The sequence below is a fragment of the Cavia porcellus genome, unplaced genomic scaffold, assembly GCF_034190915.1.
Source record: "Cavia porcellus strain 051 isolate PalLab524CR breed Dunkin Hartley unplaced genomic scaffold, mCavPor4.1 scaffold_10, whole genome shotgun sequence".
Lineage (NCBI taxonomy): Eukaryota > Metazoa > Chordata > Mammalia > Rodentia > Caviidae > Cavia > Cavia porcellus.
The window spans coordinates 33,133,343-33,153,957 of record NW_026947493.1 but is presented as its reverse complement, the minus strand read 5'-3'; the positions used below and the strand labels follow the sequence as shown (position 1 = coordinate 33,153,957).

At 48.4% G+C, this 20,615-nt stretch overlaps 2 protein-coding genes across 4 annotated transcripts in view; both read left to right on the top strand.

The window, feature by feature from the left end:
• Stimate (STIM activating enhancer) overlaps window positions 1–16,272 on the top strand; it is a 61,217-nt gene extending 44,945 nt beyond the window's left edge. For 2 of the 3 annotated variants that reach the window (XM_063257252.1, XM_063257251.1), the window contains exons 2-8: window positions 788–836; window positions 2,770–2,865; window positions 4,896–5,017; window positions 9,495–9,607; window positions 10,616–10,693; window positions 11,459–11,608; window positions 13,333–16,272. In XM_063257252.1, the coding sequence (XP_063113322.1) occupies window positions 2,801–2,865; window positions 4,896–5,017; window positions 9,495–9,607; window positions 10,616–10,693; window positions 11,459–11,608; window positions 13,333–13,548 (744 nt within the window). In that variant the 5' untranslated portion in view covers window positions 788–836; window positions 2,770–2,800 and the 3' untranslated portion in view covers window positions 13,549–16,272. The remainder of the gene's footprint in view (window positions 1–787; window positions 837–2,769; window positions 2,866–4,895; window positions 5,018–9,494; window positions 9,608–10,615; window positions 10,694–11,458; window positions 11,609–13,332) is intronic. The other variant, XM_013143917.3, reaches the window with a different exon arrangement.
• A 2,352-nt stretch (window positions 16,273–18,624) lies between these two features.
• On the top strand, window positions 18,625–20,527 carry Mustn1 (musculoskeletal, embryonic nuclear protein 1). Its single transcript, XM_005008267.4, has 3 exons — window positions 18,625–18,782; window positions 19,913–20,045; window positions 20,240–20,527. Exons 1-3 carry the CDS (start codon window positions 18,774–18,776, stop codon window positions 20,344–20,346), a joined length of 249 nt encoding a protein of 82 aa, XP_005008324.2. The 5' UTR covers window positions 18,625–18,773; the 3' UTR covers window positions 20,347–20,527.
• The last annotated feature ends 88 nt before the right edge of the window (window positions 20,528–20,615 follow it).

Sequence of the window (20,615 nt, the reverse complement as noted above, 5' to 3'; positions counted from 1 at the left end):
TCGTTCCAGGGCCCTTGACTCAGCACTGTCATGTGTCACTCTTTCATGTGGTCTCTCCTTGATTTGTTACCCTCTTACGGGATTTCCTTAGCAGGTTCCCTTGCTGTCTGCTCTACTGAAGCCAAATGACACCAAGCAAACAGTCACACTTTGCCCTTGAACCTGTGAACTCATGGTGTTGGCTCTGCCCAGGAGGTACCTTCCCTCCCATTCCCAGGCCATTTGGCAACTCTTACCCAGTCTTCAGGCCTGGGCTTGCCCATCTCCATCAGGAAAACCTGCCCTGATACCACCCTTCCTGTCTTTGGACTCTGACATGCCTTTTCGCTAGGGCTGCCTGCACTACATGTGTCTGTTCCCCTAGTTGCTAGGTAGCTGACTTTACATTTCTACCCTTGGTGCCTTGCTAGAGCTAGGCATTAAGTAAACCAGTAAGTAGGTTTGTCCTCTGAGCGAGCATGTCCCAGAGTTGGGAGCAGCAATTTTCTGCTTTGTTGTTTCCAGTAATGATCTGAGCAAGCCTTGTCATAAAGAAGAAAATACAGTTTTGCACATGCTGTGAGAAGTCATACTTCCTAAGTGTCCGCTCCTGAAGAGCCAAGCTTGCAATGGTCAGCAGGCAGTACAGAACCTCTGTGATCTTCACTGGGCTTATTGTATTTTGTTACATGTTAAAAGAGAGAGTACTTAGCAGTAGCATAAACAGTGAGTAGACCAGTGACTTCTGTGTGTATTTTGCCTTACGTGGCTGCTTTGGGAAGCTGCTGCTGTCTGTCTTTTCTTCCAGTCAAACGCTTCAGAGAACCAAAGCATGAAAGACGTCCGTGGAGGATATGGTACGTACTGAAGTATGAACTTACTCCTAGAATGGTTTTGATTGTTGAGTTTTGCAGGGCCAGGTATTCAGAGGTGGCCATGGTAAGTAGGGAATGAAATACAAAAAAGTATACGTAACATAGAGTGTCTGGAACCCTTCACTGAGTTAATCATTAGGACTATGTATAATGGGAAAGCATTTCTAATTTCCAGATTACTTTTCCAGATTACTTTTGATCCCTAGCATTATTTTATGATCACACTGTTTCTAATCTTAGAAGATAGAAAATAATACATCTTTCTCTACTGCAGGCATCTTTGTGTCTTACCACCCTGTTTTTAGATTATGTTTAAATTCTTGGATTCTGTAGTATATACATATAAACCAAAAAGAATCCAAATTTGGAGATTGTCAACTACCATTATCATATACCACATAAATGCTGCTCTGCCCCAAACTGGTCTTCCTTGGACCCACTATAAAGGAAAACTTTTTATATTCATGACCCTTCTGACACAAAATGTACAGGTTTTTCCTTCCATACTAATCAGTTTTCCAGCAGCCCAGATACTGCTACTTGAACATATCATAATTTAACTCAATTCTGATACCAATTGCCTGAGTTAGCAGAGACACCAAAGGCTGAGGACTCAGTGCCACAAACCTGCCCTTCCACTTCAGATGCTAATCATGAGTAGTGGATCCTCAGGGAACCCATACTTCTGACCTACTTTGTGGCTACAAAGTAGGGAGTATATACAGCCCCGTCCTCTGTTCAGGACTTTGCTAAAACAGTTCATAAAACTCTGTGAAACATTATTTCCATTAACTGGTTTATTATAAAGGATAAAGATGGGCAGCCAGATGAAGAGATCTGTAGAAAAAGGTCTGGGAGGTTTCTGAGCTTGGGACCTTCTGTACCTGAGGATTTAGGGTGCACCATCCTCCATGAGCCCAAAGCTCTCCAGATCATGTAGTTGAAGGATTTGTGTGGGGGCTTCATCACATAGTCACAATTGACAGTCAACTCAAACGCAAGCCCCTCTGGCCCTGGAGGATGGTGTTGAGAGGGAGGGGCTTCTGATCGTAGCTCAGTCTTTCTGGTGACTTTGTCCATGCTGCAGCTGTCTAGGAGCCACAAAGTGTCAGATCATTAAAACAAAGGATTCTGTCACCCCAAACATTCCAAAGGACTAGGAGCTCTGTAACAGGAACTAGAGTCAGAAACCAAGTATTAGGACAAAGTTGCTGTAGCACCCCTATCATCACTCAAGAAGTCGCAAAGGGTTTAGGGGCTTTGTGTCAAGAAATGAGCAGAGACCAAGTGTGTATTCATTTAGATAGATACTCAAGCCTGTTTCCTAAAGGATGACCCTGCAGTGACAATTTTTGTGGGTATAAGGTGGTAAAGCTTTACAGATAAGTTCAGAAGACAAAATTCCAAAATACCCAGTCACTTGGAAGGAGACTGCCAGCCCCTCAGGACAGCTACTGTCTACAGGAAGCTGGTTTTGTAGGCTGCTTGGTCTGCTCTTGTGTACACAAAACACTTGCCTTCAGAGAAAACCTTAATAGGTCACTGTGATAATGGCACTTCATAAAATTTTAAGCATATATTTGTCTTAAAGACATTACTGCCAAATATTAATAATCTTTGGGGTTTTTTCCCTGCTCATTGGTTTTCTCAGATCTGGGTATTTGGATTCTAACTAGGTGACTCCCAAACTCAGCACTAGGGAGGAACCTTGTGAAGACCTAGATCCAGAGATCTCTGAGTCTTATTATACACGCAGACCCTTCCCTGCCTTCTCCCTCTCCTTGTTTAGGGATTAGTTTTCAAGCTTTGTCTCCAGGTTGGTGTGGTTAACCTCTGTGGTCTGATTATTTTCTCCAAGTTGGATATTACCCTCCTGTCCCGACTTAATAACAAGTGCCATTTCTATTTTATGCAGGTTTTTAGATACTTCCAAACAAGCCATAGGGATGCTGTTCATCCATTTTGCAAATGTGTACTTAGCAGATCTCACTGAAGAGGACCCTTGTTCACTGTAAGTGGCCCAGGTTAAGTACAGACACGGTCCACCCTCCACTGAGAATGTGGGCTGGCTTGGTTCGGCCACCGTTTCACCTCCATAGCTTGGGGAGGACCTCCATTTCTTCTGTGTTCCCCTGAGAACTCATCGCACACAGCTTCAGCTGGCTCTCAAGGCCTTACCCCATGCATATACATCTCCCAGCCTCCCAGCTACCCTTGGTACCGTAGGACAAAGCCCTATTCTGTTCCAGAATAGGGCATGGAGTGGAGAGGGTTCTCTATGGTATCAGCCACTCACTGTCAGATTATCTTTGACTATCGTTTATCTCTTCAACCTCAAGAGCAGGGGATTTTCTGCCTTGCAGTGCAAAATACTTTCACAGCCCCAGAGCATCTGTCTGAAATGTTCACCTGGCCGTAAATCCTGTCCTCCTTGCTGATAGTGCCCAAGTGGTTCTCTTAGCAGATGGTTACGGAAACTGGCTTCCTTCATCTCCTGCCTTCTTTTATCCACAGAACAGCCTTGCCCCACAGAAGCTTTGATGAGCTCTGCTTTCTAGCTAGAGAGTTAAGGTACAAAGAGGTTTGACTGCTTAAATTCATACAATTCTGGAGCGGTAAAACTGGACTCAAGTCCAGTATGCTTGGCTCCAAGGCCTGCACGATGCCCTGCTGCCTGCCCATCTTCCTGTGTTGAGAACAGAGTATAGAGCTTGCTCTTTATTCCTAAGGCCAGCGTGCAGCAGGCTCAAGAAGTATTCAGTGAGCGAAGGTATGAACGTAAGGCATGTTTGTACATCAGTCATCCTTGTGATTTTTATATTGGGTCTTAGGATGTGAGGCCCACTGGACACTAATTAGATGTGAGCAGAGCCACCTGGCCTCAGGCCAGAGGAGAAATTACCTTGGAGGCCTGTGGTTTTCCATCTCTGGTCTAAGAGTGACCCCTTGTGACTTTAAACGGGAAGGGCAGGCTGTGAAATAACTGTCCCCTTTCCCTCTCTAATCTGGTTTCTGGCCTCTGGAGACTGAACACAGTGTGCTTCCTTTGGCATTGGCATGCTGTGCACATCACAGAAGCTCTGGCTGGGTAGAGCAGAATCTGCCCATAGCCAGGTCCCATGGTATCCTGGAGCTCATCAGCAGGGATTTTGAGCCTTGTGTCACAGAGGGTCACTGCCAACCTTGTCTCCCACTGTGCCACAGTGAGCAGTACTCTCCTGGAGCTGAGTGCAGGCCCTCAAGGGAGAGCAGATAGGAAAAGGGCTTTTCTTTGGTAAGGATCAAGGTTTTGTGTCAGATACATGGGACCACCTTACCAGAATTGTGGTCTGCACACGGCAGGCCTCTGACCCTCCTGCTTCCTCCAGTCCTCCAGCCTTTCCTCCTGGGGAATAAACCTTTCCTTAGTGCAAAAATATCACTTGTAATATTGCAGACAGGGGCATATGAGGGATATGTAGTCCTGCCCTCTTTGTCTAAGAAACTCTGAGAGCATTTTCCTAAACTTCCCGGGGTAGCAGCACTGTTTCAGGCCTTCTGTGGCCATACCAATAGGGTATAAACATCACTGGACAGATTTTGTTGTTGTTGTTGTTGTTTATTGGTACCAGGGATCGAACTCACAACCATGTGCTTGCAAGGCAGGCGCTTAGGCTGCTGAGCTAAATTTCCAACCCCCCCCCCTTTTTTTTTTTTTGTTGTTATTATTAATTATGTCTTATTTTGCCATCTATTTCCTTGGCTGCTTCCAAGGACTCTGTCTTCTATGGAATGTTGGCTTGGCAAGAACATGAGGTTTTTAAAGTTTCTTTATCCCTCTCCTACCTCATCTTGCTGAGAATTAGCACCTTAGTGGGAAGTGAGAGCCACAACCCCTGCAGCCTGCCACAGGGGCTGACTGGAATCCCTTGGAACAAGGCCAGACAACATGCTGGGCCAGTCAGTTTCTCTTTGGGCTCTGTCTACATCAGTCTTCACCTTAGACCTTGGCAAGTACTGCACTGAGGGCACAGCTAGTGATGTTTACCCCTTTCCTCATAGGTACCTCATTAACTTTCTTCTGGATGCCACCGTGGGCATGCTACTCATCTATGTGGGTGTGCGTGCTGTCAGTGTCCTGGTGGAGTGGCAGCAGTGGGAATCCCTGCGCTTTGGCGAATATGGTAATACACCACGGGCATACACCACGGGCACAGGGTGGTGGTGGTGGTGGTGGTGGGGAACTGGGAGCTGTCTCTTCTGCATGGTGGGCAAGGCTACTTCTCTGGGTGGTGGGTGCCTGCTTCACTGGCAAAGCTCTTACCTTGTTTCAGAGAAGGTTACAGGAAGTACTGGACTTATAGGGGCTGAATGTTAGCTGTTTTTACTTAAGAGCACTGGCAGTTCTTTCTGGGCTGCAGGGCTGCCTCATTTGTCCAGGCTTCCTATAGAGTTCACCTAGCACGTTGGAGAGATGCAGGCAACTTTCTCTTGGGAGGTAGAAGTCCTGCCCCTCTTTCTGTTGCATATCTGCGTTTGACCTGTTGTTAGGGCATTCCACTGGCAGAGAGGAGCTCACATAGGCAAAACTAAATGGTGCATTCTATTTGAAGTTAGAATACCTTGCTTTCTCCCAAATGCTGACTTGCTCCCCCTCCCAATCTGGCTTCAGGATAGACCAATCACCAGGGACACAAGGTCAATCCTCACTCAGAGGCTTGAAACAGCTGATTTGTGTATACTGGCCCATCTCATCAGACCCATTCAGATAGAACTTCAGTAGCAACCTACCTTCCTACTGGCTCTGAGCATGAGAAATGGCTAGATGTGGCCTCAACCAGCTGCCCTCAGTGGCACAGACACCTGCCTGGCAAGTGCAAAGTCGTGAATTCAATTCCTGATACCAAACACACACATACACACACAAATACAAATAAGCTGCCCCTGGGGTTTCAGGATAGGACTAAGGGGTCAGCTGTTTCCCATCTTTCCAGTTAGTTCCTGCTGTCTGCAGGCAGGAGCAGCAGCAGTGGAGCCTTTGCCATGAGAGGGTACACAGAACAAGAGAAAGAAGTACAGATAGAATCCTGGGTTCCAGTCTCCTTTCATGATCACACCTTCCAAAAAAGCTCATTACCATTACTCTGGGCCCAAGGACCACTCACTTCTAGATGGTCGAAGACTCTCAGTGGACTGACAGTTTAGATGGGAGCCGATTTGTGAAGTTAGCGAGTGCCTTGGATATTTCTAGAAACCTTAAGTATAATTGTTTGTCGCCATTGAGAAAAAATGAGCTTAGGAGAGGGCTTTTCTTAGCTCTGCTATTTGATGCCTGGTGAGTCACTGACTTAAGATAGTGTCCAGCACGCAGCCTGTACCTCCTGGGCTCCAGGGAAGGCTCTCCAAGTCATCAGTTCCTCAGCTTGCAGGATGGAAATGGACCCAGCATGTGTGAACCAATGCAGCACCATCCTCATTTATAGACTAGGTATCTAGAGAAATTGGGTGATTCACAAAGTGTACCCAACCAGCATGTGGCTGAAGACCTCATGGCCTCTGTGGTGGGCTACCTGAATCCTGCCACCTCCACAGACTGCTCATGACCACTATTCCTTTGCTACTGAGATTCCCTTCTGGAAAGCAAAGCTCTCAAGCCCATCATAACCAACCAGACAGCAGGACTCTAAACTGAACTATAGCCACCCAGATCAGGGCCCTTGACTCAAGTACAACCAGCCGGAGCTAAGGTAGATCCCACAGTCAACTGTATACTACTCAGGTACCTGGAGTGGGGATCAATTCTCAACCTGTTACACTCAGCACTACAGCAGGCCTATTCCCAGATGTGTTGTCTGCAGTCTGAAGAGTGAGTCAGCAGGAAGGAGGCAATGATGATGTTCGTGCCATTTGGTCTGACATTGCCTTCTCGGTTACTAACCTTGGGGACGAGTCTTCAAGCAGGGGCAAATTGTCTCCAGAGATACTTGCTCTTTGCTAAGGACCATCACAAGTCTCACTTGCCAGACTGTCTCTTCACTCTTCAGTTAACTACTCCTTTCTGTCAGCTTGTGTTGTTTTCTGTCTCTGTTGTAACAAATTAACATAGACTTAGGGAATAAAGCACAAATTAATTATAGTTCTTTCCTTCAGAAGTGAAACATGATTTTCTTGAACTAAAATCAGGGTGACGTTGGGAACAGACCCTTCAGGAATTGATAGAAGAGGTTGTTCTGTTGCACCTTCCCAGCCTTAGAGACTGTATTCCTTGGCCCGTGGTTCCCCACTTTCAAAGCCAGCAACAGCAGATCCGGTTCTTCTCACATCACACTGCTCCGACCTTGCTCCTCTGACCTTTGCTGCCTTCCACCGTACAGTGTCCCTGCAGTTACACTGGGCGCACCTGGGTGTTCAGAGGCTGTCCCTGTCTTAACATAGCTGATTACTCTTGTTGCCAGCCGTTATTCCCCTTTGCTTAGTAATGTTGCATACTCCCAGGTTCTGGGGATCAGCATGTGGACCCTTACTCTGCCTGAGACACCTGGGAACCTGTCTGCATTTAAGGCAGAAACTCCACGTAGGCCCCACAACTTTCTATTGTAAATGAAGGAGAGAAACGTGCTTTTGGGGAAGCTTGCATGGTTTCTAGAAGAAAGTACACAGGATTTGAGAAGTAGGCTGCACTTGCCCAGTCGGAGGTGTCTGTAGTCTGATAACTGGGCTGCCCTCTCCCTGAAAGTGAGGTCTGCATCCCACAGGGGCAGTGTGTCATGGGCTTTGCTGCCCGTCTCTACTCAAAGGCTCCCTTCCAGGAGCCTTGCAGCACGAGCTTGATCCCTCCTTTTGGGCCCTATTCCTGCAACCTTAAAACCAAACAGCCATGTACCTGAGGTTATCCAGTAAAAGACAGGGCACGGTGACTACACCTGACTCTGGGAGTACTTGACTGTCAGCGGAACAGAAACGAGCACAAATGTGCATTCCTGCTGTGGTGAGATGAGTTTGGAGTCTCTAAGAGCTGATGTGTTGGAGCGAGATCACTGGTGCTTTTTTCCTCTCTTCACTGTGGTTTTGGGCTTTATTTTAAACTTTGTTTTAGTTAAAACAGAGGGAAGAGGCAACTCAGTTGTGCACCAGAATCTCAGATGTGAGGCAGATGGCAGGGAAAGTACTTTCCGTTCATCAGTCTAAGTGAGTGGAGGGTGTACACTGTGACCAAGTAGTGTTTTGATAGTAAATAAATGCTGCCCTTTCCCCCCACTGACTTCCAGGCACACGGTGTCAATTCAGAGACATTTCTTGTCTGGCTATTCCCAGTCTTGCTTAATTAAGCAAATAATTTCATCTACTTTCTCCATAAGGTCAGGAGATTCACCGTAAGCATTGCAAAAACCTATAACAACCTCACAAGGAGGGGTGTACTTTGGAAATGGGTTGTTTTTGGCTCCATCACCTTACCTTAGAGTTGAAAGTAGATGGGAAGACCTCAGACGAGGCAGCTGGTATGTTTGCCCCTGCTTTCTGCTGAATGGGAACAGCCTGGTGATCTGTCGATTACAACTACCTGGAGGCACTCCCTGTGCTTCTGCCTGTACACTGGCAGCCCCAGATGGCCTTGGGGACCTGTACAGCACAGGGATTAGAGTGCCATGGAAATGTTGGAATCAAATGAGGAGCTGACGATTGCCCTTCTGGGTGAATTCTCTTCTCACTGCCTGGATTAGAGCCTTTGCCTCCTAAAATATTTCTCTACCCTCCTTCATTCTGACCAGTGGTGTTCAGCAGCTCTGACAGAGCTTTTGGGGCAACCCCCAGTGATTTCCCACTTTGGAGAGGCTTATGTAGCTCCCAGGACCTGTCACTAGGTTCTGCATGTTGAGATCATTCCCTTGACGGGCGGGTCCTCTACCCTACATTGAGTCCTTTGTGAAGCATTCTGGGGGTTCGCCAAGAACAGAGTATCCTGGACTGGTGCCCCTTTCAAGTTTTCCAGTATAGTAACCAATAGGATCACTGGGGGGCTTTTGTCACCACTGCAGGCCTCTGCTCATCATTCCCAATTCCTTGCTTTAAGGGCTTTTCTCTTTCTTGTCCTAGCCAGGGTATTTAAGGTTACCCGTATAGAACATATAGAACCTTAGTTCCTCCCAGGATGGATTTCTGCCATCAGGGAGGGAGAGCAACCAGGAAGTAGCATAAGAGGTAGGAGGTTGAAAGTTGGGAAATGAACATGGAGGTCTATTACTGCCTTTGTAAATCACTCATCTGAGGAAAGGAAGGATAACACAGTCACTGGAAAAATCAACAACAGATAATAATAGCAGTCTTGCTTCATACAGCGTCTGCTGCCAGGGCACAGAGAGCCAGCCTTTCTGGGTCCCAGCAGGAGCACTTACTAACTTTAGTGCCTTTTAATTCTTAGACTCTCTTGAAATAAAGATGATTCTAGTATGTCCAAATTGGAAATTCTGATTTTACTTAAAACATTGCATTTGCCTGTTAGAAATGAAGTGGTGCTCAGGGCCACTTTAAGTATCTTTAGAGCCAGGACTCTAGGATGTGGCTGGGTATGAGGGCTCACAAAAGACCTGGGTGGGGGCAGTTGGGCGGGCATGTTGTCTCGGATGCCTGGGCCTGCGACTACACACCCACCTGTCCTTGCAGGAGACCCTCTGCAGTGGCGAGCCTGGGCTGGGCAGTGCGCCCTTTACATCGTGATTATGATCTTTGAAAAGTCTGTTGTCTTCATCGTACTCCTCATACTTCAGTGGAAAAAGGTTTGCCACTTGTCCCTGCTGCAGAAGCTGCCTGCTAAGCTAAGCAAACAGCACTTCCTCCTATCACCCACACACTCCAGCCCTGTTGGAAAACCCAGTTTGATTTCTGTTTTAACTCCATGAATAGACCCTGTCTTTGGTCTGATAGGGCAACATTTATAAGAGCCTTAACTTCATTTTTTTACTTAGCACCCATCCATCTTATTTACATAAGTGTCCACCCTAAATTAAGCCAGGGGATATATAAACCAAAGAAAATGCAGGTTCTGCCTGTGGGTTGCTTACTGACTGATTAGGCTTCAGATCTTGCCATTGTCATTTTTCTCTGAAAGACATATTTGTTTTTGCCAGTTACTTAACTGAGCCATTTGGGGCTGCAGTCAGCTTCCTGGTCTGTGACCACCAGCATGTACACACTCCAGTGAGTTCATAGTTTTCCCCAGCCTGACCTTTGCCCTCTGGCCTAATGCCACACAGATATGCCTCCACTGCTCAGGAAGCAGCCCCAATCTTCCAGAACATGTGGCTCCATTCTTGGCCTCCATTTGGTTTTATTTGTGACTGGGCTTTATTTTTTTAAGAAAGTAAGCCAAGGCATTTCAGTGCATTGACTCACATGAGTGGTTGGGGTCCACTTGTCTGCTAGAAAGTGGTCTTGCTGCTCATGTCACTAATGAGTATCCTCTGAATTCCTCTCTCCAGTCCCCAATGCCCACAGTCCCCCCCACCTTGGCCTTTCTAGTCACTGTGGACACAGCTTGGCTCTAGCTCTAGTTGTAAGCCTACCACACCTAGCAAATCCAACTGCTCAAAAAGTTATGGTCTACAGCGGGGGGGGAGGGTGTCCCCACATTACAGTCAGATCTGGGGGACTACACTTAATTCAGGGCTGGTGTTAAGGCTGTTCTTGTCCAGCTCTGGGGGGAGGGTGTCTTAGCCTAGTCCCTCTCAAGGCTTCTCAGCCCTGCCTTGTGCCTGTCCCCCTCACTTCCTCTACTCTCTTCACAGGTGGCCCTCTTGAATCCCATTGAAAACCCAGACCTGAAACTGGCCATTGTCATGCTGATCGTCCCCTTCTTTGTCAATGTCAGTATCATGTTGCATTTTACCTGGTTTGGGTCCTGGCCTCCATATTTCTGTTCAAAGTTTACAGTCTGACAAAAAGAAAAAAAGTCTCATTCGATAGCCTTCAGGTCTTTCTTTCTGTGTAATCAGTTGTCATCTCCCCACTTCTGCCCTGGAAAGGGCAGGATTTCTTCATTAAAAGGCAGGTTCCCACTCAGGACCCCTATATAAGATGAAGGGTCCTGGGGATTTTGTCTTGCCCTTCCTGCCAGTTACTCTACCACCAAGATACCCCTCCCTGTGACCCTGAATTCTAGATTAGGATCATTTTGAATGCTCCCCAGTTCTTTTTCCACAGACAGTCCTCTGAAAAATTTGTGACGCAGTGGCTAAAAGACAGGAAATAGGAATGTTGTAGGAATCTGGGCACACAGAAGCAGTATAGCCACCCTTTAGGGACCCACATAGATGGCCTAGAATAGATGTCCAGAGACCTTTATCTTGAGCCCAACAGGCAGCCAGTCACTTACTACAAGAAAAACTCCTTGGTAAAGAGGCTGAGGATTTTCTTGCCTATTTTCTAGTAAGAAGATTGCACCAGGGAAATAGAGATTAGGAGTCTCTCACAAAGCTTCTAGGAGATAAAGAGGGTTGGGGCATGAGGTTTCTCCTCCTCCTTCTGAATTTTGTGACACAGAATGGCCTGGGGAAGGGTGGTTGTGGGAATGTTCTGCTCTGCTGTGAGATTAGCTTGTACCACAGTAACCTGTACTTTTCCTTCCACAGGCTTTGATGTTTTGGGTAGTAGACAATTTCCTCATGAGAAAAGGGAAGACGAAAGCTAAGCTAGAAGAGAGAGGAGCAAACCAGGACTCCAGGAATGGGAGCAAAGTCCGCTACCGAAGGGCCGCATCCCACGAGGAATCTGAGTCTGAGGTAGGAGTCTCTCCCCTGACTCTCCGTGGCCTGATGTTGCACTTCTGGCCCTGGAAGCCTCTGGTCTCACTTTTGCATTTGGTCTTCTCTTGAGTGCTGAGTCACAGTATACCCAGAGAGAGGAAGAGGCCAGGTCACAGCTCCCACCCAGCCAGTGATCAGGCCTGCTGCTGAGTGGGTCTTCTTTAGGACAAGAGGGCAGAGCACAAGGTAAGTGTGGCCTGCCTTCCACGGTCCCACCGTCAGTGGAGAAAGACAGCAAAGAAGGAGATGCCTTGTTCCAGGGAAGCTGGCAAGGACCTTCGTGAGCCTTGCATTTGGCCTTCAAGTGTTAGTTGTTAAATCGTAGCCCACCACTAACAAGTCTGGAAGTTTTTGCAGCCACCTGTTAACTTGTAAAGAAGGGAGTAGACAGGTGTGAAAGAGATGGCCTCATCTCCCTTATATCCCGGACTCCCGAAGGCATTGACTGCAGGGAAGGATGGTAATCATGAGCAGCAGCATAGAGGCAAGGGTTTCTGGGCTGGCGCTCACAGTACTCACTGCTTACATGTGAGCCGCAACCTGCAGACTTGTGTGTAGGTGAAGATAGGTGCACAGAGAATTCCTCACAGGGCAGTGCATTCTGAGGCACACATAGCACCCTAGCAGGCCCCTGGGGCTGTCTGGGGATTTTCAGAAGATAACTGGAATAGAGCTTAAGCCCATGTCTTCTCTAGGTGTGTTCCTAGAATCCAGCACAGGGCTCGTCATATCATCAGAGCTTAGTAAACATTTGGTGAGTGACAAATGGCATTACAGACAGAAAGAGCAGCTTGTGAACATTCAGCCACATGTTTTGGGGCCTGGGTAATATGAAATTCACTGTGGCCAGAGCAGTATTTATTCCAGTGTATAGGATGGACTGACAAAAAGGAGAGACTAGCAAAGTTTGCGCCAGCCAAGTAAGGTACTTTGTGCCTGGGCTATGCTTGCACAGGCAATAGTGAAAGCTCAATCAGGCCTTCAAAACAGTGACGGTAGACCTATGACACACGTGCTGCAGCAGGCACATGAGCCAATCACCCCAGCAACTGAACATCAGATAACAGTACAGATAGGGCCAGAGTTGGCACTTTGCAGTATGTAAGTGATTTGGGTTGCAGTTTGGACACTCAAGTTTCTGAAAGATTTGCCATCACCGTCTCAAGAGATCAGTCCATTGGAGAAGTGATGGCTGTTGGCCCTGCTCCTGGAGCAGAAGGAGTTCATATTTTCCTGCACAGTGAGCCCGGGCCTCTCCCACTTAGTGTGGGTTCTGCTGGTCTTTCTTTGATGCTTAGAGATCTGAGGCCAGTAGGTGCCACGACAGTGAACAGGGGATGAGCATAGTTGTTCTGGAAGCTCAGTCTGTGTGATGAGTTATTCAAGGGGCTCAGACAAGCAAACATTCCTATTTGCCTTCAATGATGGTGAAGTTCTTCAGAGTGACAAAACAGCCCCTCTGAATCCCCCTGCCCTATGTACATCCCATGAACAATTTCTTTTCCTTTTGAAAAGAGGGTTTTTGGTTTACTTCTGCTGTATTTAAGGCAGCTTCAAGGCTCTAGATTCCCTATATGAAATCAAGCTGCAGGTTCCTGTTAACTGATTGGCGGTCCAGCTAGAGAATGGGAGAAGAGGGTGGGAGCGTCAGCAGAGACAGAAGGTCTGTCAACTCAGTGCTGGTTTCTGTTTATGTGAAGAAGCGCCACCCTGGAACCTCCTGGAGCACCCAGGTGTACAGCAGGCAGAGGCAGAAGGCACTGCTCAGCGTCTCAGGCCATGCTTCTCCTCTGCCCCAGATCCTGATCTCAGCTGACGATGAGATGGAGGAATCCGATGTGGAGGAGGACCTTTGCAGACTGACGCCCCTCAAGCCTGGGAAGAAGAAAAAGCACCGCTTTGGGCTGCCTGTATGACACATTCCAATGCTGGGGGTGACAAGTTTGGGGCCCGGCCAGCTGCTGTGTCAGCAGATGGTCACCCCACAGCATCAGCCCTTCCGTCCGTTCTCTGCCCCTCCTCTTCTACCTCCACTCCTCCACTGTCTCTGCCCATTCTCTGCCCACTCCCAGACTACTGTGACGTAAACAGGGAAGAAGAACCAGCGCCCAAGTGGGCCGTGGGCAGCTGGAGGTACCCCGCTCAGTTGCACTACAAACACTGACCAAATATGCAAGCCAAGAGCTTTGTTTGTCATTGTCCTGAACAGTGCTGTGAGGGACCCCAAAGCTCCTGTCCTGTGTCCGACTGGGTGGCATGGTAGAAAACACAGGTATACATGGACCTCACCGAGGCTGCAGGCAGTGTGGGCACATGATATGTTTGGGGCTAGAAGTCATTCATTGACCAAGTTGGAACGGAAATGTTTTCTTACTCTAAATGGCTTTTGTAACTCTTGATTTCTAAAGCCGGTTTTATGAGCTGTGACAGTGTTACTGTTTTTTGAGTACGTGTTTATTCCTACAAAATACCTATGGGACTAATGAGCAAAACAGATTTTTAAGTCTTCCGTATACTGTTTCACTTTTATATTTTTTTAAGTTATATTTTCATACTATTGTATTTAAAAGCTTTTTAATCCCCAAAGAAATGGATTTGTTTGCCTTTCATGGTATATGAGCTGGCGGGAGGACAAAGTCAAAAGTTTTTACTTGGAATATTGTTAGGTAATGTTCAATGAGTCAAGATAAGATTCAGGGACAGAACTTAATTTAAAAAAAAAAAAAAAAAGATTCAAGGGGAGATGAGCAACCTTAACTAGAAGCCCAGTATGTAGAGAACAGGCCTGAGTAGGAGGCAGCTAGTCCAAAGCTCTTTGGCATCTGTTTCTGGAATGCAGACAGGTTACAGGTATTAGTTAATTTTGGCTGAGAAAAGACTCTTAAAGTTAGATCTTGTGTCCAGAGGAATCCAGACCCCCAGGCTGCTTGTATTCCTTGCTTCCACTGTGGCAGCCTGCAGCACTAGCCCTGCCCTGGTGTGTCACCTGCTGTCATCTGCTCATTTGCACAGCAGTCTGATGAATACCCACCTGGCCAAGTGAGTCTCTTTTTACACCCCACAAAGCTGCAAGTGGACTAGTAGAGCAGGCAGAGATGAGAGAGCTCCCTGTCCAAATCCATAGCAGCACAAGGTGCTTCTAGGCTATGTCCCTAGTTTGGATGGTGGCACCTATGTCTCAGTATAGCCAAAAGCCCCTGGCTCTGGGAGTTGGCCGAATGTGGTGGAGTGGGCTGAGCCCAGCACTTCCCTGCTGTGGAAGCAGCATGGTGGAGCTGTCCAGGGTTCATCAAGCCGACAGGCTGCCATGGACACATAGAACAAGAAACCTCAGTGGTGCAGTATGGGTGGGAAGACGGACAGTGGAGACAACCCTGTGCATCCTTCTTTTTAAACTCGTGTGTTTTCCTTAAGCATCATGGGTCTGAATATGTGTGGAGTGGGTGAGCCAAGCTGTTAAAGCAGGCCTGCAGGACTGTCCCTGCTGCTTATGGTGCTGCCAGTCCTGGACCCCGGAGAACACCTTGGAAGACCCTCTCAGCCCAACTTCCCCTAGAAATGCAGACACCACCAGGATGGGGACTAGCTATGCAGTAGGAGTTGATTTTGTCAGCATGGCCATCATGGCCACGGGAGTGGAGTGGCTGGCAGTGAGAGAGCCATGGAGAGGGAGTCTCTCTTAGGCCTGCATGGCTCCTGCTCTTGTTTGCTCCTGTACCTCTCCATTCCACACCTGTGATCTTTCCCCACCCCTCTCCAGTGGGGATCTACTGATCCCCTTTGAGAAGAACATGACTAGCACTCCTGATGAGTCTGTCCATCCCTAGTGGTATCATTGACCCTCCTTTCTTCCCCCCTCCTGTTCACTGTGGTGGGTCAACCTGTGAAGCTATTTGCCACCTTCCCACAGCCACATAGTCAGTTTTAAACTCCTAGTGTTTCCAAAGCAGGCACAGACGTGTGGGAGCTCCAGTCTATGAAAAACGGAAATTCCAAATTGCATTGACCTCAGATGATTCACCTACAGCCCAGCTCCTGCTGAGCAGTAGGTGTGGAAGACAGAAGAGGCAGTGAGAGCTGGGTTTTCCCAGAATGCTGATTTTTTTTAAAAAGGAGAAGCTGTGGAGCTGGCTTAGCAGGGATGGAGGTCTAATAGGAAGTCTGATCACAGCAGGCCTCCTGGAGTGCAGGCTTGGACAGCGTGGCAGCATATGTGTGGCCTTACCTTCTTCCCACATGGATGTATTTTACCTGACCCCACATGTGCACACATGTTCACATGCTGCAGGAGAGCTGCCGGTAGTCACTGGGTCCTCTTCTGTAGTTCACTGTCCCATGAAAGTCGAGGCAGGGCTGTGATCAGAACATCCTCCTGAGCTGTCCTTCCCCCAGGATAAGTTTCCTTACCGCCTGCTCCAAGGTGCCTTATGAGGTTGCAGCCCTTCACCGGCCCGGCTAATGCAGGCATCACCATGCTTGAGAAGCAATGAGATACTAATGGATATTGTGTTCTGTTAATCTCATTTGTCCAAATCTGGACTTTGAACAAGTTATCCATGGACAAGTTATCCAAGTCAAGGTCATGAACAAGTTTCTTGTAACTAATAAACCGATGAGGAGGAACTGTCATCTAACTAGAAGAGATGGTTATTGTTGTTATTTCCTTGTACTGTCGGTGGGACTTTGACAGTGACAGGGGGCGATAACAGTGAGATCATGGGTGGGAGTGGGCTCCTCAGTCTGCACATCCTGAAGATGTGTAGAGTGAGAGTTTGTGGCCCCTCAACCTCAGGTAGCCAGACCTACATGCTGGTGGCCTCTTGCCTCAAACTTGTGTCCTCCTTACAACAGGGAACCAAGATTAGTGGCACCTAATCTTCTTCAGGTAAAATATAAAGACTCACATGCAAGTTGTGACTTCCCTTCAGCCCAGGACACACTGAAGGCTGCCCCAGGACCTCCCAGGCTGACGTTCACTGGCCACTTCGTAGCCAGGTTAGGTGGCCCTAGGAGCTACCTGCCAGCCTGACAAAGCAGCCACCTTCGAGGGTGGAGAGCTGGCTCTTAGAGGCCCCTGTGCTGACAGCTAAGAGGCAGAGTTCTGTTTTACCCTGTAAGACATTGCTTTTGGTGAAGGACTTTCGGTCTGACCTGCTTTGAGAGTAGGTTAGTTGGTCGGTTGGTTGATTTGGTTGTTTTACATTTGTTTTTCCTTTTCATGAAATCAGACCTACATGAGCAAAAACTGTCAATTTTAGCTGGAGGTGTTTAGCCAGTGGTGTTACGAGTCACAGGAAAACATTTTTGAAATGAAAGGGAAGGTGATGTACTTACATTGTAAGATGATTTTCAATAAAGCTTTTACAGCTTATTATAGGTTTTATTTTTTAAAGAAACATTTTGTTGTTTTTGTTATTGGTTGTAGGTTTGCTAGAATTGGAACAGTGCAGTAGGGTTAAAAAAAAATTCCCGTAGAGAGTTAGAAGGCTTTCCCCCAGGGAACAGAGGAAGAAGGAACCTCATACGGCCTGATGGGAGCAGTGGAGCTGAAATCTACTAAAAAAAGTAACCAAATATGGCCATACTCTTCCCACTTCCTGGCTAATGAGCCTACGCCAGACTGCCTCCAGAGGAATGAGTTGTGTTGGCAGGTAGCATATGAGGAGTGAATTTCCCATGTCTTTGGCCCCTACAGCTGGACAGACAGAGCTACGGGGCAGTGCCAGACCTCAGGTACCACCCAGGTGGCCCCTCTAGCACTGGTGGAAGAGCCCTCAAAGGGCCTGCTGTGCGTGCCCTGCCTCTCAGCCCTGTTTGGCATCCCAGGCATTCCCCATGTCAGCATTTATCTCACACCCTGCCGGGCAGTCCTCACACTGGCATCTTGGGCCCAGAGAGGGTTTAGGGTGGAGGTTGAGGTATGACAGCAGTGAAGTGGCATTTGGGATAACCAAATGTCAGAGCCTGGTTGGGCTCCGTCTGCCAGAAGCCTTCATGGGTAAAAATAACCACCATAACAAACTGGAAAGGCCCTGCCAAGCACGGTGTCACACACCTGTAATTCCAGCATTTGGGAGACTGAAGCAAGAGGATTGTGAGTTTGAAGTTAACTTGGATAGGAAGATTCTGTTCTGTCTTTTAAAAAAAAAAAGAACCGACAGTCTAATGGGAAGAGCTTGGACCTATTCACATCCACTCCCCATGGCTACTTCATGCTTAGGGTCCTGCCATGTGCCCCTGGGAATCTTCCCCTGCAAAGATGAAGATGTGAAAACTTCCAGCACAAAGCCCTCAGTGACCTTCCAGGAGAGTCCTTGAGCCTGGCCTGTCTATCACTTGGTAGCTAGGGTGGGGTTCATTGTCCCCCAAGCTTCTTGTGGTGCTTAAACTGTTCACTGGCCAGCCCCCTAGTGACCCATGGCAGAGAGGCTCTCGCTCGAGCCCTCTTCATCAAGCCTGTTCTCCCTTCCCATCCTTCCTGGGCCCCTTACCTTCACCTTGCTGCATCCCTCTGCGTGCCTTGCACTGGTGGTGGATAGAGAACAAAGACATCAGCAAAACCCAGTGCAGCAGTTCCCAGACTCCCCTCAGCCTCACTCCCTCCACCTTTGTGAACCAGCACTGGCCCCTTCCTTGAAGGCTGTTGAGCAGATGCTTCTGAGAGATAGACAGGAAACTTCTGTCCTGCTGTCTTTGGGGGCTGGAAAGTCTTTTCCCACTGGAATCCAGGGAAAGAGAAGAGAAAAGCTTGCAGCATCTGACATAGCTCAGGACCCTGGTTCCTCAAAGACAGCCTCCCACACCGAGATGGGCCTCTGCAGACTCACATTCCAGAACTCATTTCTAAACACACAAGTCAGTCACCACCTGTGCTGGGCAGCTATTCCTGAGGGTACTGGGTCTCTCCAGCTGTCTGCTTCCTCTAGAGTACTGCCCCTCTCATCTCCAAGAATAAACTCTGAAGCTAGTGGCTGTGTGGACCTGAATCATCAGGGAGCCTGTTGGAGGAGGGGAGTGACTTCCCAGGACAGGGGAGAGCAGGCTATATAAACTCCAGAGAGCCAGGCTTCACGCAGATCTCGTCCCTCTGCTACTGCCTTCCAGAGTAGCCCTCGGAGAGCCAGCTTGCCCAGCACCCACCATGTCCCAGGTAGGAGATCCAGCACTGGCTGGGTTGGAGCCAGAGGGATCGGGGGAGGAGACCCAGATACTATCATTTCTGACAGCTGTCTTGAGCCTAGAACCAAACATAAACAGGCAGCGCTGTGACCAGCAAGGACACTCTAGGTCCCAGCTTACCTTCATAAATCTGTATTAAGTTTGACTCTGGTTATTCTGTGGTGGGTGGGTGAGGGTGGTGTGTGTGGCATTTCTGTAGATCTCTGTTTATGAGAGAGTTGTAGACATTTGTAGCTGTGGCTTTGCAGAGTGTGCATGTGTACACACACACATGCCTATAGATGCACAGCTTTATGCCCCTAAAGCTGTCTCTAGCAGTGTTTCTCTAGGAGATTTGGAGAGGTTGCCCCAGAAGCTTAGTACAGGCTGAAGGAGGGAATTCCTGCACCTGCCTCGAGGGCTTAGGAAAGTACAGATTTAGACTCCTAGGTGCCTGGGGTATGTGTGTAAGCACTGAGTCAGGATGTCCCAGCGCTGGACAGACAGCAGCCTGCCAAAGGAATGGATTGTCCTTGCTGTCTGTTCTGTGGGTGAGCACCAAGTTTGTACTGTAACTTTATGACATCTGGACTGTCTACCTCTCCCTTCCAGAAAAAATAAAAATACTGGTGGCTTCGTGGGGAGAAGGTTACTTTCTTTTTTTTTTTTTTTGGTCTTTTTCCTTTTTATCAGGGGATTGAACTCATGACTGCCTGCTTGGGCAAGCGCTTATGCCGCTGAGCTAAATCCCCAGCCCCAGAAGGTTACTTTCTAAAAGACCCCTTGTCACCCAGTGAGCAGGTTGCAGAACTCAATAGATTGCCTAGGCTTGTGCAGCCTCAAAGGTGATCCTCTCTTCCCCTCTGCCCATTGTGCCCCATCTGAATTTGGCTGGGCAGGCATGTGAGGCTGCCCCAGGAGCTCCCTGACTTGGGGAAAGCAGGTACACAGGTCAGACCAAGGTGGTAAGGGATGGGGTGTAGTGAAAAAGGCTTCTTGGAAGAGGAATGGGCCTCAGATTGACTTGAGTTCAGTAAGCTGAGGAAGAAGAACTTCAGAGGTACGGAAACAGTCTCTGTTTTGAGGCCTCAGATAATAAGACAGAGTTCTGGGCACCTCAAGGATGGCGTTCCTGAAGGCCCTATCAAGAAGAAGCGGCCCCCTGTGAAGGAAGAAGACCTCAAGGGGGCCCGAGGGAACCTGGCCAAGAATCAGGAAATCAAATCTAAGACCTACCAGGTCATGCGGGATTGTGGTAAGTGTCCTCCATGTCTGCTGCGGGTGAGGGTGGGGTTAGGGCACATAGTCTGCTGGGGATGGGGAAAGAAGGTCAAGGGTCCCTTCTAAGAGTCCAGAGCTCCTGGGCTAAGGAGGGGCTGCTTCCAGCACAAGGTGCCTCCTAGAGAGAGAGCTCTCAGGCCCTGATGGTACCCTGTGTTCCCTCCCCAGAGCAAGCTGGCATGGCCGCCCCATCGGTTTTCAGCCGCAGCCGCACAGGTACTGAGACGGTCTTTGAGAAGCCCAAAGCTGGACCAGCCAAGAGCATCTTTGGATGAGAAGTGCTGACCACTCCTATGCCGTCCTGACCCCTAGACACAGGAGCCTTTCCCATGAACTCTTTTTCTATGCCACAATGTGCCCTTTCCCCACTGGCTCCAGACTGCAGCCTCTCCCCCACTGCCCTGGCCCTTTGGTACCAGCATTGTGCAAACACCAATAAAGAAGATGCCCAGTTGACCTTGGCGTTGGGAGGGTGTTGATTGGTCATGGCACTGTCTGCAGAGAAGAGGGAGGATGGGGGCGGTGCATAGAGACATGCCTGTAG